Raw genomic sequence first — 21,509 nt, 5'->3', positions numbered from 1 at the left:
ACAGATAGCCATACCATAGGTGCAACCACAACAGAGGGGTATCTGTTGAGAGGGCAGACAAACGTCTGGTTCCTGAAGAGGGGCAGCAGCCTTTTCAGAGTCTGGATGATTGACTGATCTGGCCTTGTAACACTAACCAAAACGGCCTTGCTGTTGCGGTACTGCGAACGGCTGAAATCAAGGGGAAACTACAGCCGTGATTTTTCCCGAGGGAATGCAGCTTTACTGTATGATTAAAAGATGATGGCGTCCTCTTGGGTAAGATATTCCGGAGGTAAAATAGTCCCCCATTCGGATCTCCGGGCGGGAACTACTCAAGAGGACGTCGTTATCAGGAGAAGGAAAACTGGCGTTCTACGGATCGGAGCGTGGAATGTCAGATCCCTTAATCGGGCAGGTAGGTTAGAAAATTTAAGAAGGGAAATGGATAGGTCAAAGTTGGATATAGTGGGAATTAGTGAAGTTCGGTGGCAGGAGGAACAAGACTTTTGGTCAGGTGAATACAGGGTTATAAGTACAAAATTAAGTAGGGGTAATGCAGGAGTAGGTTTAATAATGAATAAAAAAATAGGAGTGCGGGTAAGCTACTACAAACAGCATAGTGAACGCATTATTGTGGCCAAGATAGACACGCAGCCCATGCCTACTACAGTAGTACAAGTTTATATGCCAACTAGCTCTGCAGATGATGAAGAAACTGATGAAATGTATGATGAGATAAAAGATATTATTCAGGTAGTGAAGGGAGACGAAAATTTAATAGTGATGGGTGACTGGAATGCGATAGTAGGAAAAGGGAGAGAAGGAAACGTAGTAGGTGAATATGGATTGGGGTTAAGAAATGAAAGAGGAAGTCGCCTGGTAGAATTTTGCACAGAGCATAACTTAACCATAGCTAACACTTGGTTCAAGAATCATGAAAGAAGGTTGTATACATGAAAGAACCCTGGAGATAATAGAAGGTTTCAGATTGATTATATAATGGTAAGACAGAGATTTAGGAACCAGATTTTAAATTGTAAGACATTTCCAGGGGCAGATGTGGACTCTGACCACAATCTATTGGTTATGAACTGTACATTAAAACTGAAGAAACTGCAAAAAGGTAGGAATTTAAGGAGATGGGGCCTGGATAAACTGAAAGAACCAGAGGTTCTACAGAGTTTCAGGGAGAGCATAAGGGAACAATTGACAGGAATGAAGGAAAGAAATACAGTAGAAGAAGAATGGGTAGCTTTGAGGAATGAAATAGTGAAGGCAGCAGACGAGGGCTAGCAGACATCCTTGGGTAACAGAAGAGATACTGAATTTAATTGATGAAAGGAGAAAATACAAAAATGCAGTAAGTGAAACAGGCAAAAAGGAATACAAACGTCTTTAAAAGGTGATCGAAAGGAAGTGCAAAATGGCTAAGCAGGCATGGCTAGAGGACAAATGTAAGGATGTAGAGGCTTATCTCACTAGGGGTACGATAGATACTGCCTACAGGAAAATTAGAGAGACCTTTGCAGAAAAGAGAACCACTTGTATGAATATTAAGAGCTCAGATGGAAACCCAGTTCTAAGCAAAGAAGGGAAAGCAGAAGGAGTATATAGAGGGTCTCTACAGGGGCGATGTTCTTGAGGACAATATTATGGAAATGGAAGAGGGGGTAGATGAAGATGAAATGGGAGATACGATACTGCGTGAAGAGTTTGACAGAGCACTGAAAGACCTAAGCCGAAACAAGGTCCCAGGAGTAGACAACATTCCACTAGAACTACGCACGGCCTTGGGAGAGCCAGTCCTGACAAAACTCTACCACCTGGTGAGCAAGAAGAATATAATAATTCCAATCCCAAAGAAAGCAGGTGTTGACAGATGTGAAAATTACCGAACTATAAGTTTAATAAGTCACAGCTGCAAAATACTAACGCGAATTCTTTACAGACGGATGGAAAAACTGGTAGAAGCCGACCTCGGGGAAGACCAGTTTGGATTCCGTAGAAATGTTGGAACACGTGAGGCAATACTGACCCTTCGACTTATCTTAGAAGAAAGATTAAGGAAAGGCAAACCTACGTTTCTAGCATTTGTAGACTTAGAGAAAGCTTTTGACAATGTTGACTGGAATACTCTCTTTCAAATCCTGAAGGTGGCAGGGGTAAAATGGAGGGAGCGAAAGGCTATTTACAATTTGTACAGAAACCAGATGGCAGTTATAAGAGTCGAGGGGCATCAAAGGGAAGCAACGGTTGGGAAGGGAGTGAGACAGGGTTGTAGCCTGTCCCCGATGTTATTCAATCTGTATATTGAGCAAGCAGTAAAGGAAACAAAAGAAAAGTTCGGAGTAGGTATGAAAATCCATGGAGAAGAAATAAAAACTTTGAGGTTCGCCGATGACATTGTAATTCTGTCAGAGACAGCAAAGGACTTGGAAGAGCAGTTGAACGGAATGGACAGTCTCTTGAAAGGAGGGTATAAGATGAACATCAACAAAAGCAAAACGAGGATAATGGAATGTAGTCGAATTAAGTCGGGTGATGCTGAGGGAATTAGATTAGGAAATGAGACACTTAAAGTAGTAAAAGAGTTTTCCTATCTGGGGAGCAAAATAACTGATGATGGTCGAAGTAGAGAGGATATAAAATGTAGACTGGCGATGACAAGGAAAGCGTTTCTGAAGAAGAGAAATTTGTTAACATCGAGTATAGATTTAAGTGTCAGGAAGTCGTTTCTCAAAGTATTTGTATGGAGTGTAGCCATGTATGGAAGTGAAACATGGACGATAACTAGTTTGGACAAGAAGAGAATAGAAGCGTTCGAAATGTGGTGCTACAGAAGAATGTTGAAGATTAGATGGGTAGATCATATAGCTAATGAGGAGGTACTGAATAGGATTGGGGAGAAGTTTGTGGCACAACTTGACTAGAAGAAGGGATCGGTTGGTAGGACATGTTCTGAGGCATCAAGGGATCACCAATTTGGTATTGGAGGGCAGCGTGGAGTGTAAAAATCGTAGAGGGAGACCAAGAGATGAATACACCAAACAGATTCAGTAGGTACTGGGAGATGAAGAAGCTTGCACAGGATAGAGTAGCATGGAGAGCTGCATCAAACCAGTCTCAGAACTGAAGACCACAGCAACAACAACAACAACAACAACAGTAAAACATCACGTCATTCCAAGCATGTGTGTCAATTTGTACGTCTCTATCTACATTATTCCGTGATTTATTCAGTTTTCAAGTTTATACTGACTTTTTGATCACCCGGTACATTACAAACAGGCCAATGTACTGATTTCATAACCTATTGTTGGATCACAACGTTCAATACTAAAGATTTGGCAATATGCAACTTGCGTTTTGTCCACTGTATTTCATGCGCTGTGTCACTTACTTGAAATGCACTTGAAGGAAATGGACGTGTTGACTCGTTTGCACACCTCCGAGAACTGTCTCCGCAGGCTACGGAGAACAGAGCTGACGCAAATGCGGACTCGTTGCAGACGGGCGCCGTGGTGCAGATGCCGGTGCCGGCCAGCTACAACGACGTGACGCAGGAGGCGGCGCTGCGGGACCACGTGGGGCTGGCCTGGTACGACCGGCGCTTCTTCGCGCCCGCCGCCTGGAGGGAGTCCGGCAGGCGCGTCTGGCTGCGCTTCGGCAGCGTCCACTACTTCGCGCAGGTGGTGAGTACGCCTGCCCTCACTAGTGCTTGTGGGACCGTCGGTTGCCATGCGCAACGTGGTTCACGCAGTCTACAGTAAGGCCACTTTTCCTCAGTGGCTCGCCTCCTTAGTCCTGTACTGGTACAGAGTTTTATACACTGAAGAGTTTGAAAAACACAAAAGGTAGAGTACGCGTGGGGAAATTGGAGTCAGAAGAATTTGTAATAAAGAACGGACTGAAGCAGGGAGACGCCCTGTCTCCGCTACATTTTAATTTAGTCCTAGAATATATTGTACGAATGGCAGCAGATAATTCAGAGGGTGTGGAATTAAATGGAAATATTAAGATATTAGGGTATGCAGATGATCTAAACATCATTACCGATAGGAAAGAATCTGCAACAGCAAATGCGAATGCGTTAATCAAGGCTAGTGAAGATGTAGGTCTAAGGATACGTGAAGACAAAGCTAAATACCTGGTTACTACTAGAATGCCAACAGCAGTAGATCAGGAAATGTTAAGAGTTGGAGACACGCAGTTTGAATAAGTGAACACGTTTAAGTATCTAGGCGTGGACATCACTTCGAGAAATGAGATTGAATCCGAACTGAAGAAGAGATTACGGGCGGGAAATGCGTGCTACTTCTCACTGAATAGATTACTTTCATCACGGATATTGCCTAGGAATTTAAAGATTAGAATATACAAAACTATTATTCTACCAGTTATGCTGTATGGATGTAAGACTTGGTCTCTCACTGTGGAAAATGAAAAGCCGTTTCGAGTATTTGAAAACAAAATTTTGAGAAAAATTTTCGGAGCAAAAAGGGATGACATTAGTGGAGAGTGGCGAAAACTGCATAACGAAGAGGTTCACGAACTCTATTCGAGCCCTGACATAATCAGTATTATTAAATCACGTAGGCTGCGATGGGCGGGTCACGTAGCTCGAATGTATGAGGGCAGGGCAGTGCGCAGAGTACTGGTAGGGCACCTAGAATAAAAACGTCCTGTGGGGAGACCGAGGCGTAGATGGGAGGACAATGTGAAGGCTGATTTGAGGAGCCTGGGTATTGAATGAAGGTGAATGGAAGGAAATAGCCCAAGACAGGGACAAATGGAGAAAGTACGTTGCTGCGGTAATGGACTCTCGAGTCCGGTATGACCAGTAAGTAAGTAAGAAGATTCAAAGACACTGGTACACCCGCCTAATATCGTGTAGAGACAAGCAGCAGTGCCGCAACACGACGTGGCATGGACTCGACTAATGCTTGAAGTAGTGCTGGAGGGAATTGACGCCATGAATCCTGCAAAGCTCTCCATAAACCCTTAAGAGTACGAGAGGGTGGAGATTTCTTCTGAACAGCACGTTTCAAGGCATATCATATATGCTCAATAATGTTCACGTCTGGGGAGTTTAGTGGCCAGCGGAAGTGTTTAAACGCAGAAGAGAGTTTCTGGAGCCACTCGGTAGGAATGCTGGAGGTGTGGGGTGTCTCATTGTCCTGCTGGAATTGCCCAAGTCCGTCGGAATGCACAATGGACGTGAATGGATGCTTACGTACTTGTCACCTGCCAGAGTCGTAACTAGACGTATCAGGGATCCCATACCACTACAACTGCACACGCCCTACACCATTACAGACCCACCATCAGCTTGAACAGTCTCTTGCTGGCACTCAGGGTCCATGGATTCATGAGGTTGTCTCCATACCCGTACACGTCCATCCGCTCGATACAATTTGAAGCGAGACTCGTTCGACTGGGCAACTTGTTTCCAATCATCAACAGTCCAATGTCGGTGTTGACCGTCCCAGGCGTGGCTTAAAGCTTTGTGTTGTGCAGCCATCGAGGGTACACGAGTGGGCCTTTGGCTCCGAAAGCCCATATCGACGATGTTTCCTTGAATGGTTCACACGCTGACACTTGTTGATGGCCCAGCATTGAAATCTGCACCAATTTCCGGAAGGGCTGTACTTCTCTCATGTTGAACCACGCGGGATTAGCCGAGCGGTCTAGGGCGCTGCAGTCATGGACTGTGCGGCTGATCCCGGTGGAGGTTCGAGTCCTCCCTCGGGCATGGGTGTGTGTGTTTGCCCTTAGGATAATTTAGGTTAAGTAGTGCGTAAGCTTAGGGACTGATGACCTTAGCAATTAAGTCCCATAAGATTTCACACCCATTTGCACATTTTTTTTGTCATGTTGAACGATTCTCTGCAGTTCTCGTTGGTCCCGTTCTTGCAGAATCTTTTTCCGACCGCAGCGATGTCGGAGATTCGATGTTTTTTCCTGATTCCTGATATTCACGGTACACTCGTGAAATGGGGAAAATCCCCACTTCATCGCTACCTCGGAGATGCTGTGTCGCATCGCTCGTGCGCCGACTGTAACACCACGTTTAAATTCACTTAAATCTTGATAACATGCTACTGTAGCAGCAGTAACCGATCTAACAGATGCGCCAGACACTTGTTGTCTGCTATGGGCGTTGCCGACCGCAGCGCCGTATTCTGCCTGTTTACGTATCTCTAGTTTTGAATTCACATGCCTATACCAGTTTCTTTGGCGCTTCAGTGTATTATGCTGTGTTTGCGCTGTTTATGCTCGGAGCTCGTGCTCATGATTAATCGCGGGGACTACCTACATCTCCTTCTTGGAAAATTAATCCCACCATGCACAGTGAGGACAGATGTAAGGCACAAAGCAACCTTTCTCCTTCTGCACCGCTTCTAACCCAGAGACACTCAGTGCGTAAGATGAGGCATGCTCCCTATGATGATTCTTGTATGACGTAGTAGTATTCTTCTTTTAGTGCTTCTACATCTACATTACTGCTCTGCAACTCACAATGAAATTCCTGGCAGAGGGTTCATTGAGCCACTTTTAAGCTATTACTTCAACAGTCCACTCTCGAACAGCGTGTGGGAAAACGGACTCTTAAATCTTTCAGTGCGAGCTCTGATTTCTCTTATTTACTATGATGATAATTTCTCCCTATGTAGGTGGATGCCAACGAAATATTTTCGTTTTCGGAGGAGAAAGCTTATGATTAAAATTTCACGAAGAGATCCTGCCGCAACGCCTTTGTTTTAATGATTGCCACCCCAATTCGTGTATCATATCCGTGGCACTCTCTTCCCTACTATGTGATAATACAAAACGAGATGACCTTACTTCAACTTTTTATGTCCTTCGTCAATCTTATCTGATGCGGATCCCACACCGTGCAGCAGTACTCCAGGACGGACAAGTGTATTGTGTTCAAAAATGTGTGTGAATTCTAAGGGGCCAAACTGCTAAGGTCATCGGCCCCTAGACTTAAACACTACTTAAACTAACTTATGCTAAGAAAGACACACACACCCATGCCCGAGGGAGGACTCGAACCTCCGGCGGGAGGGGCCGCGCAGTCCGTCGCATGACGACTCAAACCATGCGGCCACGCCGCACGGCACTAGACCTGTTGCATTTCCTAAGTGTTCTGCCAATAAATCGCAGTCTTTGGTTCGCTTTCCCCCAACATTATCTAAGGTAAGTCCGGCATAATTGGACCACATTTTCTATTCGGCATGAAATTTGTGTGTTTTTTAACTTTTTCTGACTTCTCGTTTCATGTTTGCACAGAGTGGCATATAAATATTTGCATAAATTATTATTGAGGCACAGTCACATAAAATAAAAGAGATATGATAAAATGAAAATATAACTGATGAGCCCATCTCATTCTTAGGTGTGTAGATAAGATGGACAGATTACTGGTAAAGGCGGATCATATAAAAAAATGGCTATACATGAAGAAAAGAGCCGATTAAAATCACATTTTTTAACATGGTGAAATGAGTGCACAATCATACTCTTAAATATTTTAGTCCAAAATAATTTTATTAATTTATTACAATGCTTCATGGAATATTGGCTTTTGTTACGAGTTGTTGGTTTTATTCAAGCAATAGCCTATCTTTCCCTTACCACAGCAATTGCATTTATTGCCAAATGTTAAATAATATTTATGTGACCACCGTGAACAGGAAACATACTGAACCCAGTCGTCTTTTTTATTAGTTTTATAGTAGGTTTCACCACAACCAACACATTCATTTTCATCCCATTCATCAAAGCTATTTTCATAATCTTCTGCAGTATCTTTAATGTTGTAGCATTCAGTATCTGATGAACATTTTTTAGCTTCTACAGATGGTTTTTCTCCTCACTAATATTCTGCTTTGACGATACTTTTTTTCCTTCATTCTCTTCCTCTATTTCCAAAAGCCCCCTTTTTTTTAGTTTCAATATTTTCAGCAAAGCTTAGCACTTTGGATGCAGTTGGTGCCTTCGTCTTAAAATTCTTGGTTTTATCGACAGATGAAACAGATGACATATCTTTCAAAATTTTTGTAAGTGTTGGCTTAGAAGTAGTCAGTTTAGAAGCGGTAATCTTGGAAGATTTAGGTTTAGCAGGAACGGATTCTGAAGTTGTGTCAGTGAAGGAATTTGTCTTGCGCTCCGCTCTTTTGATGAGCTTGGGGTCACTAGGTCTTTTGACGAGTCTTGAAGTGGACAGTTGGCAGCGTGTTCTGTTATAGGTTTATTAAATAAGCGCGACAGCTTCACAGAAGAGCTCAGCCAACTCCAGCGGCAGACGCTGCAAATGAGGCGTTCTGCATCACGGTGTGATTTTATGTTAAAAGTTCGGAGAGCGCACGTTCCTAGAAGAGTCAACAAATATATCGCTTCCTCCTCCGTATATCTCGCGAAAACACCATAGAGGTAAAATTAGAGATATTCCGATACATATCGAGGCCTACCAACAATCGTTCTTCCGGCGAACCATTTGTGACTGGAACCTAAATGGAGGAACAGGAAGTTCCTTGGTCATAAGCGAGTGACTGCGTGTGTGATCGCTCTCTAAGTTTTCATGTATTTTTAGGTTTCAGCTACATATTTTAACGGGTTTTGTGATAATATTTACTATATAAGTGACGTATTAGTGGTTTCTTCATTCACCTCTGCCTTTCTTGTGTTGTGACCTGATATTTGTGAGTGTTTCGTATCGAGCAACTTAACCTCTTGCCTGTGTTTACATTCCGCGCTGACCAGTTGCAGCTGTAGCGGCGCATCGAAAGCCAAGTACTAATTAATTGTTTGTGTATATTGGTTTATTTAGGAACTTTAGTAGTCTTCAACCGGTGTTCTTGGTGTTTTCTGGTGAAATAATTTCAGAAGAACCTTTTGGGAACTGTTTTCAGCTTCGTTACTGTGTCATTAGACGTTTGATTCTCTTTCTGTATAAGTCTTTTGTTATATTCACATTTGTTGTTTATTAATACTGTTAATAATAGTAGTTACTTCCCTTGTAGAGTAAGTTTGTGATTATTGTAGTCAGGTTTTTAACATCTTCTTATTGTAGTAGCGGAACTTAGAAAAAGTAAAATTTTACCATCAGTGAGAAGTGTGAGCTTTGCCGTAGGTTCGTGAGTAGTGGATTGCGGTGTGAGACTTGTTCGAAGTATTTTCACTGGGGGGAATGCAGTGGGGAAGCCAGTGGGCATTCTGGTGAGATCCTCTCCTGGAACTGCAGGTTATGTGGCAAGAGTAAGTTGATAGAGGAGCAGGAGCGTAAGATCTGTGCCATTCAGGTGCAGTTGAAAAACGCACAGGAGGAGCTAGATAGGATGAGGAGGGAGAAAGGGGTTGGAGAATGGGAGCTGGAAGAGATCTGCTAGGAGACGAAGATTTTCAGATAGTTTTACTATTGGTGTTTACAATAGATATGACCAACTGTCAGAGTCTAGTGGAGAGGAATCTCTAGTAGCTGTAGATGTAGGAAGTATGCAGCAGACCTCAGTAATTACTGTGCCTAGAACAGTTGCAAAGTCGAAGAGGAAGAAGAAGGTTCTGCTGTTAGGTAGTTCTCATGGAAGAGGTGTAGGCCAGCAGTTGCAGGAAGTGCTGGGGAGTGAGTACCAGGTCACCAGCATTGTGAAGCCTAATGCAGGGTTGGCTCAGGTGACTGTTAACATAGGGGGGTTATGTAGGGATTTTACTAAAGAGGATCAGGTAGTGATTGTGGGTGGGGCTGGTAATAGTATTGATAGGGATGGGGAGTATAACATAGATGGTGACCTGGAAAAGATAGCCACTCAGACTGGCAACACGAATGTGCATTTCGTGGAACTGTTTCAGCGTCACGATCGGCTGATGACAGAAAGCATGGGTCACATTTCAGTGGTGTCGGTGGAGTCTGTCAGCAGGACGGGTTTCACTAGACATGGCCTGTACCTCAACAGGTATGGGAAGGGGAGGTTGGCAAAGCTTATAGGTGGCAGCATAGGTGGGGTTGGTGGGATCACTCATGGGAAAATTCCTGCAGTAGTGGGTGTTAGAGCTGCACCTTTTTTTAAAAAAAATGGTTCAAATGGTCCTGAGCACTATGGGACTCAACTTCTGAGGTCATTAGTCCCCTAGAACTTAGAACTAGTTAAACCTAACTAACCTAAGGACACCACACACATCCATGGCCGAGGCAGGATTCGAACCTGCGACCGTAGCAGTCTCGCGGTTCCAGACTGCAGCGCCTAGAACCGCACGGCCACTTCGGCCGGCCTGCACCTTTTTTAGATTGAAGTCAGCTGATAGGTATTCCTGCTTAAGGGAAGTCTCTCTAACAAGGGAATCACTTTTGACAAAGCTTAGGTATCCGAGTAATGAGGGAATTAGTATATTACATCAAAATATACAAGGTATTAGAGATAAAGTTAGTGAACTGCTTATAAATGTTGACTCTGAAATTATTGGTATATCTGAACACTTCTTAAATAAGGAGATAATTCAGAGGCTTCCTTTACCAGGATACAGGTTGGCTGGCAACTTTTCGAGGAGCTCTTTGCGGTGTGGGGGAGTAGCCATGTATGTGAAAAACGGCATCCCATTTGAGTCAATTGATGTTTCAAAGTACTGCACTGAAAAGGTGTTTGAATGTTGTGCAGGTGTGGTTAAATTTAACGGAGCTGAACTTGTAACTGTTGTTATTTATAGATCCCCAGACTCCGATTTCACAACATTTTTGCTAAAGCTAGAGGAGGTTCTAGGTTCACTTTATAGGAAATACAAAAAGTTAGTCATATGTTGTGACTTCAATATTAATTGTATAAGTGATTGTGCAAGGAAGAGGATGCTGGTAGACCTCTTAAATTCATATAATCTTATGCAAACAGTATTCTTTCCAACGAGAATGCAAGGGAACAGTAGAACAACCATAGACAACATTTTTGTTCATTCCTCATTACTAGAAGGGCATTCTGTTAGCAAAAAGGTGAATGGCCTTTCAGATCATGATGCACAAATTTTAACTTTAAAAGATTTTTGTGCTGCAACACGTGTTAAATATAGTCATCAGCTGTTCAGGAAAGCTGATCCAGTTGCTGTAGAGACCTTTGTAAACCTTATAAAGGAACAAGAGTGCCAAGATGTTTATAGCGCTGATACAGTAGACGATAAATATAATGCTTTTCTCAAGACTTTTCTCATGCTCTTTGAAAGTTGCTTTCCGTTAGAACGTTTAAAACAGGGTACTAGCACAAACAGGCAGCCTGGGTGGCTGACAAGAAGGATAAGAATATCTTGTAGAACAAAGTGGCAATTATATCAAAACGTTAGAAACAGTCAAAATCTAAATGCAGCAGCCCATTACAAACAGTATTGTAAGGTGCTTAAAAATGTTATTAGGAAGGCAAAAAGTATGTGGTATGCAGACAGAATAGCTAAGTCTCAGGATAAAATTAAAACCATATGGTCAGTCGTAAAGGAAGTTGCTGGTCTGCATAGACAGGTCGAGGATATAGAATCAGTGCGTAGTGGGAATGTCCGTGTTACTGATAAGTCGCATATATGTACAGTATTTAATAATCACTTTCTGAATATAGCAGGTGAACTAAATAGAAACCTAGTCCCAACAGGGAATCATATAGAGAAATGCTCCTCCATGATACTGACAAGAGGGAGATTGAGTTAATAGTTAAATCACTAAAGACCAAGAACTCTCATGGATATGACGGGGTATCTAGCAGAATACTGAAGTATTGTTCTATGTATGTTAGCCTAGTTCTCAGCCATATCTGTAACTTTTCCTTTAGGAGTGGTCGGTTTCCTGGCCGATTAAAGTACTCGGTAGTGAAGCCACTTTATAAAAAGGAAGACATTGATAATGTTGACAATTTTAGACCTATTTCTATGCCATCGGTGTTTGCTCAAGTTATCGAGAAGGTTGTATATACAAGGTTACTGGAGCATTTAAATTCACATAATTTGCTGCGAAATGTTCAGTTTGGTTTTAGAAATGGTTTAACAACTGAAAATGCTATATTCTCTTTTCTCTGTGAGGTTTTGGATGGATTAAATAAAAGGTTGTGAACGCTAGGTGTTTGACTGTGTTGACCACAAAATATTACTGCATAAGTTGGACCATTATGGAGTAAGGGGAGTTGCTTACAATTGGTTCACCTCTTACTTTAAGAACAGAAAGCAGAGGGTAATCCTCCGCAATATTGAGAGTGGTAGTGATGTTCAGTCCCAATGGGGCACTGTTAAGTTGGGCGTTCCCCAAGGGTCGGTGCTGGGGCCACTGCTGTTTCTTATTTATATAAATGATATGTCTTCTAGTATTACAGGTGATTCAAAAATATTTCTGTTTGCTGATGACACTAGCTTGATAGTGAAGGATCTTGTGTGTAATATTGAAACAGTAACAAATAATGTAGTTCATGAAATAAGTTCATGGCTTGTGGAAAATAATTTGATGCTAAATCACAGTAAGACTCGGTTTTTACAGTTTCTAACTCACTATTCAACAAGAACCGATATTTTGATCAGACAGAATGGGCATATTATAAGCGAGACGGAACAGTTCAAGTTCCTAGGCGTTCGGATAGATAGTAAGCTGTTGTGGAAAGCCCATGTCCAGGATCTTGTTCAGAAGCTAAATGCTGCTTTATTTACCATTAGAACAGTATCTGAAATAAGTGACACTTCAACACGAAAAGTAGTCTACTTCGCATATTCTCATACGCTTATGTCGTATGGTATTATTTTTTGGGGTAATTCTTTTGATTCAAAAAAGGTATTTTTGGCTCAAAAGCGGGCTGTTCGAGCTATATGTGGTGTAAGTTCGAGAACCTCTTGTCGACCCCTATTCAAAAATCTGGGAATTCTGACATTGCCTTCACAGTATATATTTTCTTTAATGTCGTTTGTTGTTAGCAATATTAGCCTATTTCCAAGAGTTAGCAGCTTTCACTCAGTTAATACTAGGCAGAAATCAAATCTGCATGTAGAATGCACTTCCTAGACTCTTGTCAGAAAGGAGTGCAATATTCTGCTGCATCCATTTTCAATAAGCTACCACAAGAACTCAAAAATCTTAGCAGTAGCCCAGACTCTTTTAAGTCTAAACTGAAGAGTTTCCTCATGGCTCACTCCTTCTATTCTGTCGATGAGCTCCCGGAAGAGCTAAAAAATTAAGCAAATTCCAGTGCTACATTGTTGATTTTCTTCATTTAAACTTACGACTTGTCACCTGAATATGCTTTTTTTATATTTCATTTTATCTGTTTCTAATATCGTGTTATAATTTCATGTATCGACTCGTTCCCTGACCATGGAGACTTCTCCTTAATTTGGTCCCACGGAACAATAAATAAATAAATAAAAGGAAGCGACAGTGGTAAACAAAGTATCCTCCGTCACGTACCTTATGGTGGCCTGTGAAGTACAGACGCAGATATTCACATCCGTTTGTACATACAGGCGATAGGAAAAATAATGTGAACACTTGTTCTTACTTTGGAATGGTTTATTAATAAGGGGTTGGACCCCATTTGGCTGTAATAAATCTGCGATACTTCTTGGAATACTGGCATATAATCATTGCATAGCCTCCAGTGGAATGTTATGCTACTTTTCTATTAGAACGTCTCCTAACTCCTGTAGTGAGGAGGGGGGCGGAAATCTGCTCCGAAGTGTGCGCTCCGATACCGCCTATAAGGGTCCGATAATGTTCAAGTCAGGGGACTGTGCTGGCCAGGGAAGAAGACGCTGCAGTTCAGTTGCATGCGCCTCAAACCACGATTGTACTGTCCTGGCGGTGTGAATGAGTACATTATCGTCCTGAAATATGGCATCATTGTTGGGGAACAACTCTTGAATCATGGGGTGCAGGTGATCACCTCAAATGTTCACGTAATCGTTGGCTGTAACATGGCCTTTGAGAGTAATGATGGGACCAGCAGAATACCATGATGTGGATACCCACGCTATCACACTCCTACCTCCATTCTTAACCGTTGGAATCAAGGAATCAGGGTTGTAGGCTTCTTTTGGCGTTCTCCAGACATAAACCCGGGTGATGTTGCAAATAACGAAAACGTTGACTCGTCGAAGCAGATCAGCCGTCTATGATTTATGATCCAATGCGTTGGTTGTCGTCAGTAATGGTTTTGGTATAGCAGCTCGTCCATGAATATTCGCTTTATGGAGTTCTCGGCGGACAGTGTCAATAGATACAGGGTCTCGAGGATGACTATTGAGTTCCGCAGTCACTTTAGCCGTCGTAGTTTTGTGCTGGTTTTACACAATTCGTGTTAGCGTACGACGATCTCTGACATTTAGTTTTGATTTGCGCCCACTATTGCGATTACACTATGATGTCTTTCCATGTTTTGTGTAGGCTGTCATGACTGATGAAAAAGTTGCTCTTGAAACATTCAATAAGTTAGCTGCCTTGGTAAGTGATGCTCCAGCTAATTGGGCTCCCACAATATGTCCTCTTTGGAATTCTGTTAGGTCTTTCATTGCAAATCGACCTCGGCCACTGAATGCTAATACGAAGTGTGCTCTACTCATAAACAACATGCACTCGTGCCTAGTCCGTACTAAAGACGCGCAGTCCAGCGTGACTCGTGCCTTAACTGCGTTGCTGGCCATCAGAAACAGCCATCCCATTACTGCCACTATTTACATTATTTTTCATATCCGCTGTATATCCCACAATAGAATAATCGTCCAGCAAGCAAAATCGATGCCTTATTGTCAAGCGGCTGCCCCGTGAACCATATACCTTGCCGTTGGTGGGGAGGCTTGCGTGCCTCAGCGATACAGATAGCCGTACCGTAGATGCAACCACAAGGGAGGGGTATCTGTTGAGAGGCCAGACAAACGTGTGGTTCCTGAAGAGGGGCAGCAGCCTTTTCAGTAGTTGCAGGGGCAACAGTCTGGATGATTGACAGATCTCGCCTTGTAATGCTAACCAAAACGGCCTTGCTGTTGTGGTACTGCGAACGGCTGAAAGCAAGGGGAAACTACAGCCGTGATTTTTCCTGAGGGAATCCAGCTTTACTCTATGAGTAATTGATGATGGCATCATCTTGGGTAAAATATTACGGAGGTAAAATAGTCCCCCATTCGGATCTCTGGGCAGGGACTACTCAAGAGGCCATCGTTATCAGGAGAAAGAAAACTGGCGTTCTACGGATCGGAGCGTGGAATGTCAGATCCCTTAATCGGGCAGGTAGGTTAGAAAATTTAAAAAGGGAAATTGATAGGTTAAAAATGGATATAGTGGGAATTAGTGAAGTTCGGTGGCAGGAGGAACAAGACTTTTGGTCAGGTGAATACGGGGTTATAAATACAAAATCAAATAGGGTTAATGCAGGAGTAGGTTTAATAATGAATAAAACAATAGGAATGCGGGTAAGCTACTACAAACAGCACAGCGAACGCATTGTTGTGGCCAAGATAGATACAAAGCCCACACCTACTACAGTAGTACAAGTTTATTTGCCAACTAGCTCTGCAGATGATGAAGAAATTGAAGAAATGTATGATAAACTTTAATAATCATGGTTGACTGGAATTCGGTAGTAGGAAAAGGGAGAGAAGGAAATGTAGTAGGTGAATATGGATTAGGGGTAAGAAATGAAAGAGGAAGCCGCTGGTAGAATTTTGTGCAGCGCATAACTTAATCATAGCTAACACTTGGTTGAAGAATCATGAAAGAAGGTTGTATACATGGAAGAACCCTGGAGATACTAAAAGGTATCAGATAGATTATATAATGGTAAGACACAGATTTAGGAACCAGGTGTTAAATTGTAAGACATTTCCAGGGGCAGATGTGGACTCTGACCACAATCTATTGGTTATGACCTGTAGATTAAAACTGAAGAAACTGCAAAAAGGTGGGAATTTAAGGAGATGGGACCTGGATAAACTGACTAAACCAGAGGTTGCACAGAGTTTCAGGGAGAGCATAAGGGAACAATTGACAAGAACCGGGGAAAGAAATACAGTAGAAGAAGAATGGGTAGCTTTGAGGGATGAGGTAGTGAAGGCAGCAGAGGATCAATTAGGTAAAAAGACGAGGGCTAATAGAAATCCTTGGGTGACAGAAGAAATACTGAATTTAATTGAAGAAAGGAGAAAATATAAAAATGCAGTAAATGAAGCAGGCAAAAAGTAATACAAACGTCTCAAAAATGAGATCGACAGGAAATGCAAAATGGCTAATCAGGCATGGCTAGAGGACAAATGTAAGGATATAGAGGCTTATCTCACTAGAGGTAAGATAGATCCTGTCTGCAGGAAAATTAAAGAGACCTTTGGAGAAAAGAGAACTACTTGTATGAATATCAAGAGCTCAGATGGAAACCCGGTTCTAAGCAAAAAAGGGAAAGCAGAAAGGTGGAAAGAGTATATAGAGGGTGTAACGGAACTGAAATAATGGTGGGCTGACAGTAATTTGGAGCCCGCGCGTCGGAAACGGGCGCGCTTGTGTGAGACTGCAAGGGAGTGCACCCTGATGCCATCTATTGGCGAAACTGGGAATTAGCGCTACCTGTCAGACAATGCACTAAGCTCTCGGAGTCAAATGTATTCTTTTTCTTGGTAATTATAAGTTATTACTGTATAATTTAATGTTGTAAAGCGCTAGTAGTAAATCATTATGACTGGTATGAACTCCAGGGTAATAAACATAAATATTCTTAAATACTAAATGATTTAGGTAAAAAGGTGGTTGGGGAACGCCCCCACTCTTGGTGATACGAGCGTAGCTAGAGGTAGCTGGAGACAAAGGGACTGAACAATGAAATGGCCTGGGGAGTGTTGACGTGATCAGACGTGCGTAACTGTGCTCACGCAAAAGTGATTGTGCAACAGAGAAGAGGCGAATATCGTCGCCGTTTTTGGAGTGAAACGCGACGAATGGTTGTTGAAGCCGCCTCTATGCCACTGGGGCTGATTGTAAGAGTTCCTGCACGCAGATTTTATGGCGGACGTGCAGTAGCTTATACAAGTGCTACAGCTCGTAGTTCCAGCCACCATTAAGGGCATGAGGCGTGAAGAGCTGCGTTAGCCACATGCATCTCACCACCAGCACCGACACGTCTACCCAAGGCAAGACTGCTTGCAATTGTTAAGTCGAACTTTGTATACATGTAAAAGGAGAATACCAGTTTTCTTTTATACAAGTGCAGAGGACAGAATATAGTAATGAGTAAAATTACGACGCATGTTGTTCATTGTAAAGTGTAGTAACCTCAAACATAGTATAGTGAAATCAGACTGAGGCCACCATCGCCTCTTTCATTTACAATTCTTTTGGTTGTAGAATACTTTAGCGTATAAGAATGTTGAAAAGAGCAATGGTCACACCAGAATGAGTCGCCTATTTACAGTTACTTAAATTTTTCTGAGTAACCTTTCAAGTAAAGTCACTTAACTAATTCTGTATCAATTGTCCAAAGAGTAATATCCAAAATCATTAAATAAGTTGAAGGATAGAATTTTGTTAACCCAAGTTGCATAAACTGTCTTGGTAGTAATTACCAAGCCAAATCAGAGAAATTGAGAGAGTATTTGCTTTGTAGAATCACCTAGAATGATCAGAAATAGTAATATTCAGAATTAAGTTTAAATTCAGCTCAAGCCATTTCACTTTGAAACGAACCAAAAATTGATTTATTCTTTTGCTCTTTCAGAGCTGGCGACCGTAGTTATAAGTATTTTCAGGAGGATTCGACGGTAAGTCTGCTGCTCTCGTCGTGCTGATAGGATTATCCACTGCTGCTAGCAGTGGTGATTGGATACATAAGCTCACTACCAAGTTGAGTGGGTCAGGTAGGCAGTGTTACCGTGTGAACTGTAGGGCATTGTAGGCCGTGGATCGAACCCGTTCAATCATCACAGCTCTTAGGGAAATAGTCCGGTTAGGAGTGTACTAATCATTAGGTAAATACTGGCGAGTAACGGTCAAAAATGTATACGCAAGTGAATTTAGCAAGGTCCACATAGCACCTAGTTAATGTGGTGCAATGGCGAGGGTAGGAGTGGAGTAAAAGTGAGCTGAGCTTGTGGCAAGTCCGTATTGGTTTTATACATACGGAATTAGGAAGCGGGTCATTCCGTCAGTGGAGGGGGTTAAAACAACCGAGTCAGTTGAGAACATACCCCATTTACTGATGGAAAGATTCGGCGGTTCGGTCGCATGGGTCTATACAAGGGCGATGTACTTGAGGACAATATTATGGAAATGGAAGAGGATGAAGATGAAATGGGAGATATGATACTGCGTGAAGAGTTTGCAGAGCACTGAAAGACCTGAGACGAAACAAGGCCCCGTGAGTAGACAGCATTCCATTAGAACTACTCACGGACTTCGGAGAGCCAGTCCTGACAAAACTCTACCATCTGGTGAGCAAAATGTATGAGACAGGCGAAATACCCTCAGACGTCAAGAAGAATATAATAATTCCAATCCCAAAGAAAGCAGGCGTTCACAGATGTGAAAATTACCGAACTATCAGTTTAATAAGTCACGGTTGCAAAATACTAACGCGAATTCTTTACTGACGAATGGAGAAACTGGTAGAAGCTGACCTTGGGGAAGATCAGTTTGGATTCCGTAGAAATATGGGGACACGTGGGGCAATACTGACCCTACAACTTATTTTAGAAGCTAGATTAAGAAAAGGCAAACCTACGTTTCTAGCATTTGTAGACTTAGAGAAAGCTTTTGACAATGTTGACTGGAATACTCTCTTTCAAATCCTGAAGGTGGCAGGAGTAAAATACAGGGAGCGAAAGGCTATTTACAATTTGTACAGAAACCAGATGGCAGTTATAAGAGTTGAGGAAAGCAGTAGTTGAGAAGGGAGTGACACAGGGTTGTAGCCTGTCCCCGATGTTATTCAATCTGTGTACTGAGATAGCAGTAAAATAAACAAAAGAAAAATTTGGAGTAGGGTTAAAGTTCAGGGAGAAGAAATAAAAAGTTTGAGGTTCACCAATGACATTGCAATTTTGTCAGAGACAGCAAAGGACTTAGAAGAGCAGTTGAACGGAATGGACAGTATCTTGAAAGGAGGATGTAAGACGAACATAAACAAACGCAAAACGAGAATAATGGAATGTAGTCGAATTAAATCAGGGGATGCTGAGGGAATTAGAGTCGGAAATGAGACACCTAAAGTAGTAAATGAGGTTTGCTGTTTGGGAAACAAAATAATTGATGATGGTCGAAGTCAGGAGGATATAAAATATGGATTGGCAGTGGTAAGAAAAGCATTTCTGAAGGAGAGAAATTTGTTAACATCAAGTATAGATTTACATGTCAGGAAGTCCTTCCTGAAAGTATTTGTTTGGAGTGTAACAATGTATGGAAGTGAAACATGGACGATAAACAGTTTAGACAAGAAGAGAATAGAAGTTTTCTAAATGTGATGCTACAGAAGAATGTTGAAGATTAGATGGTTTCGCGTCCGTCGGCCGTCGTAATTTAATATATTATTATTGTTATTATTATTTTTTGATTGTTGCCGACTTACGTGGTGGGCCTTAATAAAAATATTACATTCAATTTTGATTTACGGTTAAATGCTTTTGTGAAGTTCTCCTTTTTAACAATATTAATCTTAAATTATTTGTTACGTTAATGAATGTTAGACTCGCTGAATCTTAAAACATGAGCATACAAGTTGAACATTGGAATAAACATTTCATTTCCTCGGCTACTCAGTTCACTTTAAAGCAAAAGATCTTTAGTTATTAATTACAATTGCGGCCCACACACGCGCGAGAGTATTTTTTTTCTTACTTACGTTAACCACTGTATTGTAATCGGAGTCCTGGCTCTGGCTCTCGGCTGTGGTACTGAAAATAAGAATCTTAAAGCTACGTATTTTCTGCAACGTCGGGCGGCTGTGGAGAAAAATTAATATTATGTTAATAGCGGGCGAGTTTTTCGCTTCCGCTAATTTTTCATAAGTTAATATCGCCACGTAATGGTTCAAATGGTTCAAATGGCTCTGAGCACTATGCGACTTAACTTCTGAGGTCATCAGTCGCCTAGAATTTAGAACTAATTAAACCTAACTAACCCAAGGACATCACACACATTCATGCCCGAGGCAGGATTCGAACCTGCGACCGTAGAGGTCGCTCGGCTCCAGACTGCAGCGCCTAGAACCGCACGGCCACTCCGGCCGGCGCCACGTAATGGCGTCGTTGGCTGCATCGGCCGCTGTGATTGTTGAATTTTAAATTACTTGAATGCAGGTTAATTCAAGGAAGGCGGTCATGAAATCGGGATCACCTCTAACAAATTAAAAGTACACAATAATATTAAATCAATATATTATCTGCTTAATTCATACAAATATGCTTACATTTGCCAGCACTCGGAAGATGTCCGTCTACTCGCAATCAAGACAAGAGAAGAAGTAAAGACGACTAAAAAATTAACAAAAGAGCGTATCTTGTCTCTTTAGATCACTTTGTTATATTTCTTTGCATTCGAAACTGAAACAGAGAAATTATTGTTTTACGGCTACATGATAAAAATATATTATTCAATTTTTAAATGTTTCTTCTTTATAAATACTGTTTTTTAAGTCTTTTCGTAATATAGCACTGGGGACGCTATAATGGGTAGATCAAGCAACCAATGTGAAAGTACTGAATAGAATTGGGGAGATGAGAAATTTGCGGTACAACCTGGCCGAAAGAAGTGATCGGTTGAGTGTAGGGCACATTCTGAGGCAACGAAGGATCACCAATTTAGTACTGAAGTGAAGAGTCTGGGGTAAATATGGTAGAGGGAGACCAAGGGTTGAATACAGTAATCAGATTCAGAGCGATGTGGGTTGCAGTAGTTATTTGGAGATGAAGAAGCTTGCACAGGATAGAGTAGCATGGTGAGCGGCATCAAACCAGTCTTTGGACTGAAGACGACAACATCAGATACACTTATCAGCTTTAAAAAAAAACCGCACCGTGGCTTGCCTACACGCTAGATGGCAGGTCTGTGGCGGCTCTCTAAAAAATTACGGCATTGCAAGAGAAGAGTCTTTATGTGTTACAATATGCGAAGTGCTAATCGGTTAGGAGCGTTCAGCGTGCATTCGTACTTAAATACTGAGAGGCTGCAGCTGGTCACCCAAGCATTTTGGCTGATTTTGCCAGTTTCGTGATGCTGGTTGTCTGTGTAAAGGGAAACGCACGGGTCGAGCGCGTGTCCCAGAGGAAATCGTGGAGCCGCGAGACAGAGCTTTGCGTGCAGCCACCAAAAATCAACCATTCGTGCAAACCGTGAACTGGACTTTCAGCAGAAAACAATGTGGAATGTTTTGAGACGGCATTTACGTTTCAAGTCCGATCTTTTGCAACTGTTACAACAACTGACTCCCAATGATTATGACTGCCTATTAGATTTTTGTCCCCGATTGCAGCCAAGTTTTGGAAGATGATGAAGACTTTACAGGGACACTGATATTCAGCGACGATGAGTCTTTCCATCCGCCGGGAAA

The 21,509-nt window shown here is 42.1% G+C and overlaps 1 protein-coding gene across 1 annotated transcript in view; it reads left to right on the top strand.

Moving 5' to 3' along the window:
• The window catches only part of LOC126108660 (beta-glucuronidase-like), a 149,826-nt gene that overhangs the window by 18,059 nt on the left and 110,258 nt on the right, over positions 1-21,509 (top strand). The window contains exon 2 of the mRNA XM_049914005.1: positions 3,492-3,674. Within this exon, the coding sequence (XP_049769962.1) occupies positions 3,492-3,674 (183 nt within the window). The remainder of the gene's footprint in view (positions 1-3,491; positions 3,675-21,509) is intronic.

This window comes from Schistocerca cancellata, chromosome 1 (assembly GCF_023864275.1).
Source record: "Schistocerca cancellata isolate TAMUIC-IGC-003103 chromosome 1, iqSchCanc2.1, whole genome shotgun sequence".
In the NCBI taxonomy this organism is placed as follows: Eukaryota; Metazoa; Arthropoda; class Insecta; order Orthoptera; family Acrididae; genus Schistocerca; species Schistocerca cancellata.
The sequence above is the reverse complement of the archived record's forward strand: the minus strand, read 5'-3'. Positions and strand labels throughout refer to the sequence as shown.